General features: G+C 38.6%; 1 protein-coding gene across 1 annotated transcript in view; it reads right to left on the reverse strand.

The window, feature by feature from the left end:
• Positions 1-10,786, reverse strand: part of Atxn10 (ataxin 10) — a 150,403-nt gene that overhangs the window by 98,089 nt on the left and 41,528 nt on the right. The window contains exon 6 of the mRNA XM_005354399.2: positions 5,563-5,643. Coding sequence (XP_005354456.1) covers positions 5,563-5,643 — 81 coding nt within the window. The remainder of the gene's footprint in view (positions 1-5,562; positions 5,644-10,786) is intronic.

Genomic DNA, 10,786 nt, shown 5'->3' on the forward strand with positions numbered 1-10,786 from the left:
AAAAAAAAAAAAAATAATAATAATAATAATAATAGTAGCAAAGTGAAGTAGCTAACACCAATCTATGCATTATACACATTATCACATTTAATCTTTATAATAATTTTACATTAAAGATGTGAGTATAAAATATCAAATATCTGTAATTCAGCAAGCACCCACTCTCCCATATACAAACATCATACATACACATGCATGTGTGCACATATGTGTAAATGATTTTGTCTAAGTCACTATCTGACATGACCATTTCTTTTTTTGTTTGTTTTGGCATGTTTTGTTTTGTTTTGTTTTGTTTTGTTTTGACAAGGTTTCTCTGTAGCTTTGGAGCCTGTCCTGGAACTAGCTCTTGTAGACCAGGCTGGCCTCGAACTCACAGAGATTCACCTGCCCCTGCCTTCTGAGTGCTGGGATTAAAGGCATGCTCCACCATCACCTGATTGACATGACCATTTTTAATTCACTTGTGACCAAACAGGTACATACTCTCTCTCAAAATTATGATTTCTGTTGTTGCTGTTTTAAATAATGAAAATGCAAAAGACTTAGTGAAATTTTCTATAGCAAAAAAGTACCTATTTAGTTATATTTAAAGTGACACAGGACAAACTATGGTTGTTAAAGTCACATATATGCAACCCTGAAAAGTTTTTAATGAGGACCAAGAATGAAGGTAAGAGGGGGAAAGAGTGTTTTATGAGCATTCTAGAGCAAGAAATAAAATATCTGAAATTTAAATTCAAAGACTAGCATCTCTACCAAGTTTTCAATTTAGATTTGAACTTCTCCAAAAGTGTGATCTGTTGAATATTATATGCTACAAAGGCTGAAAATGGTATTACCCAGAACAGCACGCTAACCAAGTAGAGGCAAAAAATGCTGCTGACAAACCTCCTCTGCACCTTAATAAGTTAAGCAGAATCACGGCTGGAGTATAACCTCAATAAGCATTACAAGAGTCTCACTCAGATCCCTAACCTGGAAAACACAATGCTCAAGTCACAGCTGAATATGTAATATCCCCACAGACAGCTTGCTCTAATACTGAGGGGACGTAAAGGAACCTTTATCCAGTAACTGATGGAAAGAGAGGCAGAGAACTGCAGCAGAGCTCTGGACTGAGCTCCCAAAGTCCAGTTGAAGAGTGGGAGGAGTAAGAATATGAGCAAAGAGATTCAGCTCACCAACTCCAGCTGCACTGGGAAGGAACAAGCATAAGACCAAACTAGTCCCTCTGAGTGTGGTTGACAGTTGTATGACTGGGGCAGACTGAGGGGCCACTGGCAGTGGCACAGGATTTATCCCTACTGCATGTGCTGGCTTTTTGGAATCCTGTTCTCTTTGGATGTATACTTTGCTCAGCCTGGATATGGTGGGAAGGGCCTTGGACCTTCCACAAAGCAATGTGCCTTGCCCTCTCTGAGGATTGGATGGGGGTGGGGTGGGAGGATGTGTGGAGGGAGTGGGAGGAGGAGGAGTGGGAGGAGGGGAGGGAGTGGGGACTTGGATTGATATATTTTTTTAAATCTAATAAATTAAAAAAAAAATTATTTGAGACAGGACATGCTGGGGATAGTGGCTGTTATCCCAGCATTTTGAAGACTGACAGGGCAGAAGGAGCCCTAGAAGTTCAAGGTTCCACCTAGGTAAGTCCTCAGAGACAATGTATTAAAAAAGATAAAAAGGCTTCCATATTACACTTCAATTGTAAGAGGCCCCCAGACCTTAGCACAACTGACTCCATGATGGAAGTACCATTCAAGCCATAAAACTCAGCACAAAGACAGTATTGCGTGCCAAAATGAAAGCATCGATTTCCATAGTTCTGGGAGCATCTAAAAAAACGTACTAACCTTGGTTTTTGGCTTCTGCAGTTCCACTTCTGGCTAATTGTTCTTGTTAACTGATGTGTATCAACTTAGGACATAGCTTTTGTGCTTAAAAGCTCACCCTAAGAAAGGCTTGGGGCTACAATGGGATCCCAAACACCCGGTGTTGTCACTGACCAGCTCCAGCTAATAAAGATATTCTATTGGCTAAAAAGAGAAAAGAAAAGAAAAGAAAAGAAAAGAAAAGAAAAGAAAAGAAAAGAAAAAACCCCACACAATTCACACAATGACACCTCAAAACAGGACTGGGGAAACAATTTAATGTGTATACGAGCATTTGCTATGAAAGCAAGAGAAGCTGAGCTTTAATTCCTAACACCCACATAAAACCTAGCGATGGCCTTGTATGCCCATAGCACAAGGTGGGGGATGGGAGAAGCAGAGATAAGCAGATCTTGGGAGCCTGCTGAATAGCCAAAAATCATAAACTTCATGTTCAGTGAAAGACCCGACAGATGGATGGATGGATGGACGGACGGACGGACGGACGGATGGATGGATGGATGGATGAATAGAAAGAAGCTGGAAAGTAATAGAGTAAGACACCCCAAAGTGCACACATATGCACGAGTGCACAGGCATGTTCTCACACACTTATACAAACACCATTCTACCACATAGTCTTGATCCCTAGACAGTAATGTTATTTTAGGAGATGGGCCTGGCTGGAGGAAGTAGATCAGTGAAGGCATGCCTTTGAAGGCCCATCAGGAAGTGAGCCACTTTACTCAACATGCTCCCAAGCCTCACAGTGGCCCAGAAGCTAAACTACAGGCTCAAACCTCTAAAACTGTGAGCCAGAACAAACCTTACCTTCATCAGGCATTTGTCTTTGTATTCTCAGTGTTTGTCTAACCACTGCTTTCCAGAGACACAATTAGGAGAAAAGCCACAGCCTCCAAAGGAGAGGGAGCTATAGTTGCAGCACAGTACTAACCATAGAAGCCATAAGCAGAAACGGAAATTCATAGCTGAGCATAGGGGCACATGCTTTGCAATCTTAGTCTCTAATGCCAGGTTTTGAGAGGCCAATGCAATCTGAGACCAGCTTAGGCAACATCGTAACAAAGGCGCATTCCCCCCACATTTACTGACTACTAACTACGCAAACACTGAGACCTTAATATATCATCTATTTAGGTAATTATCATAATTCCATCAAGTGACTATTACTATCCCTTTGCATAGATGAAACAGGGCTCTAAAAAGGTTAAATAAGTGAGCCAACCAAATAGCACCTGGCCTTTGTTCCTGTGCTACATACATACATTAGAACCTGCGCACTGTGCGCACTACCTCTAAAGAGCAGCCTTTTCTACCTAACAATTACACGGGCTCAGCAAGAACAGGGACCAGAAAGTGCATAATATTGGCTCTCATTATACTGAATCATACCAAACAAACTGATTACATGTGTACTAAAAATTCCCTCACAAAATAATCTGCTCCCAATGGACTGTCAGCCCCTAGGTAAAGGAGTGAAACCCATAACAATGACAAGAAAGTGCAGATGAAGTGAGGACTTTCACATAAGCACAGTTATTGGCTGTACCACTCCACTAGGCAAGGAGTGTGCTCACAGTTCACCATCATGCCCCAGGAGCCACCAGCAGATACTTAGCACAGTGCTTGTTTTATTAACTGATCTACAAACATATTTTAAAATGTGGACAGTCTGATATTCTAACGCAGAGGGGCTGGAGACACAGTCCGACACCTCAAAAGATTCTTCTATGTCCCTCTGGTACTCTCACGTGTGGTTCCTTATCTGACTCACGGAATCTGGGAACATTCTGAATAACACATTGTCTCCTTCATTCTCCTAAGGATTCTCCATGTACAGGAGAAAAATTTACTCGTCACATAAACCTGCTGAGAAAAACTCTTATTTTAGTCCTACTGACCTGCCAAAGAAAACTTCTAAAGAATATACTCTATCTTCCCCAGAAAGAGGCAAAGGGTACCAAGCTTCCACTTCACCGAGAACCCAAGACCCTCACAGCTGCTTCTCCCCAACATGGACCTCTCCATATCAGCATAGGCAAAACCAACAATAGACACAGCCGCCCTTCAATGGCTGGAGTCAATCACCATAAAGGGCTCACTCCCAAGTTAGCCTGAGAATCCAGATTCCACAGCACTGTGAGTACAGAGGGATTCCAACTAATAATTGCTTCTCTCGGATTCGCAGCGACATCATCAGAGCAGTTCATACTTTATCTCACGCTCACCAATGAGGCATAATCCCCACAGGCAGGTTAATTTTCTAGTGTACTCATTAGGATGTAAGAAATATTTGTTGGTTGGGCTATATGATGTAACTAAGTGGCAGAGCATTTGCCAAATCACACATGAGACTCTAGGTTTGATCCCTAGGACTATAAAATATATAGTAAAAATGTATTGGTTGAGACAAAAATTTTTGTTGCTAAAACAAAGTCCAATCCTGTCCTTTCTGCCCAGTGCTCTCTCACACTGTTCTCTCATAAGCATCTTTTTTATTTCAACCAAAACCAAGTATTTTACTGTTCCCCAAACAGATACAAAAACTACCACAGGCAGTCAGAATTCACTTACTGAAATGATTCAAGTAACAAAAATTTGCTTTTAGCCCTAATTGGTGATAAAAATGTTTGTAATTCTTTCATTTGTAGAAAGTAGTACAACTTCCTACATTTAGGCCATATTTTAATACTACATGGTTATATATATTGAAAACATGTGTTAGTACAGATAAATTATATCCATGTTCACATGTACAATTCTGAGGGCATGAAAAACACAAGTACAAATTCTGGGCCAGAATACTTCTGATTGCTCTGTTTTGAAAAACAAAACTTACTATAGCTAACAATGTGGCTGGGGCCATACTGCCACTCAAGAGACAAATCACCAGACATACCTCCAGTACAGCCTAAGCCAGTGTGAAGACTTCTCTCAGGAGTCTGGTAGACACTCATCATTCATTTCTGGAGCTAGCAGGCAATAACTGATCATGATGTCTAAACCATTCTCTGGATGCCATCAATGTCAGAGACACACAGCACCACATCTATAAAACCAGCTTGCTCTCTTCTTTAAAGAGACATGACCTGCATGTCCCTGTCCTCTGTGCTATGGTGTTTGAAGGCTTCATGCATACACAGAGTATCATTTTACCGTCCTGACTTCAGTGGCAGGAAGCATACTACTTGGATTACCCTCTACTACCTACTAGGTCAATGTGAATAGGCCTTGTAAATGTTCTTCCTCTCTAAAATAAAGGCACACTATTTTATGTGAATTAATTACCAGAAAATGGTAAGCCAACAATATATATTCAAAATAATCAAACTAGTTATATGAACAAGTAAGCACATCCTAAACATACAACTATAATGTGTACTTGAATAAACTATTATTATAAAATTTTGTCCTTAAAAGTTTTGTTTATATTTCTTCAAAACATGCAGTATTTTATTAAGTTAATGGCATCAAACTGAATTCAATAACCCTAAAAATCACTGCCTGTGGTGGCTGTGCTGTGATGTTAAGCAAGCAATGTAAAACCAGCACTGCACAGACACATGTACTTGGAGGCCTTTGCCAATGAGAAAACACACAGCTTTCAGTCCAGACTACAGGACACTATATGAAATGCTAAAGAATCAAAACCACCCAGGCTTGGGGTTACCTTTCCTGATCGCTGAGTTTGGAATACATGGCTTCCACCAACTCCGGGCTTTTCAGAAAGTGGTCTGAAATAATCAAGAACCTACAGGGAAAAGCAAGGGAAATTTGGTTACTGCATGCTTTACTGTATCTTTATAAACACATCTCACACAAAAGAAAAGCCTTTCACTTCATTGAACTTTTTTTACTATAGTCTTTTAAAAATATTTGTATACATATGGTCATTTTGCCTGTATGTACTTGCTGCATACATGTGGTACACCTACATGTATATCTAAGACAGAAGCCAGAAGAGAGTGATGTATCCTCTGGAACTGGAGTTACAGTGTGTGGTAAGCCATGTCATGGCTGTTGTGGACTGAATCCAGGTCCTCTATAAGAGCAACAAGCACTCTTAACCCCTGAGCCATCTCTAAAGCCCTAACTTTACTGTGATTTTCTGTTTTAAGAGGTTCACAAATTATTTTTTTGGTAGTAACAAGGTGGGGGTTATCCTTGAAGTATTATTTTCTCCAATTTTCGATGTGAAATTTTATGAAAATAATTCAGTTGGTTCAAATAGAAAAGCAAATCTACTTCAGCTTTTATCCAAGCTTTTCACTATGAACAGGAACATGAAATTTAGCTACAATTTCAGATCTAGACAGAAAACATAACACACGATTTTAGTCAGAAGCTGTAAGACGAGGCAGAAAAATGAACATGTCATATTGTTATTTAAAGATATGCCGACAATGCAGTGATGAATCCTGGCTTGATTTTTCGCTCTTTAAGAGTACTCAAGTTACCAAGAAAACATCCACGTTGTCAAACACTGTGCTCATCTGGACAGAGAGAGGACTATGGAAGCCTGAGGCAAAGATTATAAGCATATTTCTTCAAAGTGCCTCTGTGACATCTAAAAAGATTGAATCCCATTATTAGTTCTCAATTTTATCTAAGAGAAGGTACCAGTAAGACCTATGGAATATGATATTTATAAATACTGTTATAGTAATAAAGGTTGACTATAAAGTAGCAAATCCACTAATACACAATTTACTCTCTCATTAACAAATAATGCCATTGAGTGTGACAATCAAATAACACACACCAATTATCACCACACTGCCCTCTATCTAAACATAAAACTCAGCACTGGTAGAAACTCAGCGACTACTACCTACACAAAGCCCTGTGCCCCCACACCACTATCTCTGGAAAAAAAATCTAAACAAGTATTCTATTTTTTCTACAGATCGTTAAAATTGCCAATCACTAGATTTAAGTATTTCTAGCAATAATGAATAACAATTTAAAATGTCAATAGTATTCATATTAATTTAGGCAGTTTATCAAATGGAGTAAGCACTTCAAGCTAGGTTCACAAATAAAACTGGAATCCCAAAGCCCATTCATACATAATTTGGTTATTTAGCAATCAAAACTTTTCTCATGAGAACATCTGTTAAAAACACAATATTCAATCAAACTTGGTAGTGTGCCTATGATTCTAGAACAAGGGAGGCTTATGCAAAGAGACTGCCAAGTTCAAGGCCAGCCCAGACAACACAGCAAGATTATCCTCCCATGATGCCTACTACCCAAAAAAACACAATATTGTAAGTACTGTACCAGCAACTAGAAAATAAATTTGACTTCCCCGAATACTCCCCAAAAGCAGAGAAAAAGCCACAACTGCCAGAAGACCCAGCTGTTTCACTCCTGGGCATATTAGCCAGCAAATGCCATACCTTGCTATAGAGATATTGCACATCAATGTTTATTTATTGCTGCTTTATTCAGTATAGCAAAGAATTGGAATCAACCTAATTGTTCACTGAGAAATAAATAATGAATATTAAACACATGCATACACTCACACAAATACTATTCAACTCTAAAGAAAAATGTAATTAAAAAATTATAGGAAATGGATGGACTTAGAATGTATTATATTACTCTAAGTCACACAATCTCAAAAAGGGAAAAAAATGCATTTTCTCCCGGATGCAGAATCTAAACAAAAACATGTAAACAAGTGTACATGTGGGTACAGTATAACATATAGAAAAGACAACAAGAAAAAATAAATATTGGTGGGTAAAGAAGTGAATGTAAGTGATGGACACAAGTTATGAGAAGGTATTTTTTTTTAAAAAGCTAAATGTTTTTCTAGTTCTAATTCTATCATAGATATTTGGGATTTGGTAGGGAGAAATAAGTGGATAAAAACATATCCAAAGATGAATGTGTAAAATCTGGTGTGAAGCTCCACAGACTCAGAATAGCTATTCTAAATATGAAGAAGTTCATTGAGAAGAGTACTGGGGGGGGGGGGGCGGGGGTTGGATTTTCAAGACAGAGTTTCTCTGGCTGTCCGGAACTCACTTTGTAGATTAGGTTGGCCTCAAACATACACACCTGCCTCTGCCTCTTGATTATTAGGATTAAAGATATGCATTGCCACCACCACCAGACTGTGTGATGGTTTTTATTTGCAAAATTTTTATAATAAGTTTATAAAAAAAAACCTTAAGTACAGAAAAAGACAGTATCCAACTACTCAAACGAAATGCAATGCCAAAGACTTTCTCACCTACACTTTCGTGTTACTCCAGGATATCCAAACAGATCTGGAGCTATTATTATAGTCTTACATCTTTCCTTTTCTAAGACTAATGAAAAAAAAATGAGAAGATAATAAAACCTCATGCTATTGGTGCTCTTTATCAGTCATCTGCACGTTCAACCAAGGGAAAGAGGGCAGAAAGGGGGTCTTCTCCAGTTCCCAGGAACCTGTTTAGACTTAACAGTAAAGTAATTTCTGGAGGCCTCTGTGTGGTTCCAGCCAAATGCAGCCCACGAGCAGTTACCAGTTGAGGCCTACCTCCCGGGTGCTCCCGTCCATTTGGTGACCACTGAGTTTCTGAGGTACTCTCAAGGAGATTTTGTATCTGCCCATTATGAGCTTGGTTCTTTATTTCAAGCTGCTAAGATACAGCCCCAGATACCTATCAGTACCTACCAAATAAAACAGAACTTTGCTACAAGTTGGCTCTAAGTAAGATGACTCTGAGGACTCATGCTGAATGACTGCAAATGTTACATGTGCATACTGAGAGGTGTTTCCTAAGTAAAACATGTAAGATTTTCATGGGACAGCAGCTGTATATGGTAATTCAAATAAAAATGACATCCAAAAATTTTTTTAAATTTAGATAAAACTTCAACATAATAATATTTAAGAGGTTCAAACTGAAAAGATTTATACTTTACCCAATGCTCACTACCAGAAGGTCACCTAGGTCCTGATCACACTGCCCATTGTTAGGAATAAATCCACAAAGAAGCTTATATTAATAGGAAAGAACTACTAAAATGTGAAAAATAAAAAATAAAATGCAGACAACAAAATTTTGATGAGTTTTACAATGAAAACCAGATCAATTTGTTAAGAGATAATGTAATAATTGCAAATACAAACATCACATGATGATGTAACAGCTATAAACATAGATACTACATGATTAGTAATAACTATAAACACAGACACTTCACAAGCCTGAAAACAAATACAGCAAAGAACTGAAAAGAAACTGGAGTAGTGGCACACCTGTGACCTCAGCACCCGAGAGGGTGAGGCACAAGAATTATTAGTTCAAGGGCAGATAAGGATAAAAGATAAAACCCTGCTCCAAAAGAAAAAAACTGGATTGTTGGAAGACTCTAGCAAAACTAGCAGAGCACACTCATCTTAAGTGCACACAGAACATTCTCTACGATGATGATATAGTGGGCCATAAATATAAACAACCTCAAGAATTTTAAAAAGGATGAAATTATATAAAGGGTGTTCACTCCCAGTGAAATAAAAATTAAAAATAAATAACAAGACAAAATTTAGGAAAAATACATGGAATCAAGCCTCCTAAACAACCAATGGATACAAGAAAAAATTATAAGATAACTAAAATATAACTTGAAATAAATAAAACTGAAAGCACAATACAGTAGGAGTCACAGATTACTAAACAACTCTTATAAGGGAATTGGTGGTTGTAAATACTTAGACCCCATGTCAATAATCTAACTGCCTTTCTATCCTAAAAAGTAACAAAAAGACAAAATCCAAACCAAGGAGCAGGACAACTATAACAAAGGTTACAACAGAAAGAGAACAAGAACTAGAAGTCAAACAGAAGGGTCAGTGAGGTGGCTCAGCACACAAAGGCTCTTCCTAAGCAAGCCTGACAATCTGAGTTCAATTCCTGGAACCTACATAAAGGCAAAAAGAGAAACTTAATCCACAGCATTGTCCTCTGAGCTCCACAAATATGCTATGCCAGCTTCCCATCCCGTCACCCCCAACCCAATAATACATTTCTGTAAAAAAGAACTACAGATTCATTAAAAAAAAAATCCTGTTTTTAAAACTAAAATGATGGTCCTAATATTAATTAACATGGAAACGCAAGAGAACTAAAGTAGCCTCTTCTCCCCACCACACACACAAATCTTGATAAAGATATAGAAGGTCTCACATTTTCAGATGTCAAAATTTATGCTTATCAAGAGCATGCCCTACTGGGATTAAAAGAGAAATTAAACTGATTAAAGAATTAAACAAACAAACAAAAACTCACCAGAGGTTTGTGAGCAATAAAATATCAGCATTTATATCCTCAGAGTAAAGGAAAACTGGCTGGAGATTGTTCATTTAGTAAATTATTTGCCCTAGAACTCGCTCTGTAGACCAGGCTGGCCTCAAACTCACAAAGATCCACCTGCCTTTGCCTCCCGAGTGCTGGGATTAAAGGCATGTTGAGAGGAGCGCGGGGCCCTTTGTTCCATCCTGCCCAGTTCAGCTAGCTTAACCACAAAGAAATTTTATTAATTAAAATTACTGCCTGGCCCATTATATCTAGCCTCTTCTTGGCCAACTCTCACATCTTGATCTAACCCATTTCTATTAATCTGTGTTCACGAAAGGTCATAGCTTACTGGGAAAGATTCTAACCAGCGTCTGTCTTGTGCAGGAGAACCATGGCGTCTGCCTGTCTGTCCTTCTTCCCAGCATTCTGTTCTGTCTTCCCCACCTATCTAAGCTCCGCCCTATGAAAAGGCCAAGGCAGTTTCTTTATTCAACCAATGAAAGCAACACAAATACAGAAGAACCTCCTACACCAAAGGCGTATGCCACCACTGTCCAGCTAATAAATAAATCTTGAAAGGAAGAAAGGAAG

Source organism: Microtus ochrogaster, chromosome 15, assembly GCF_000317375.1.
Source record: "Microtus ochrogaster isolate Prairie Vole_2 chromosome 15, MicOch1.0, whole genome shotgun sequence".
Taxonomy (NCBI): domain Eukaryota; kingdom Metazoa; phylum Chordata; class Mammalia; order Rodentia; family Cricetidae; genus Microtus; species Microtus ochrogaster.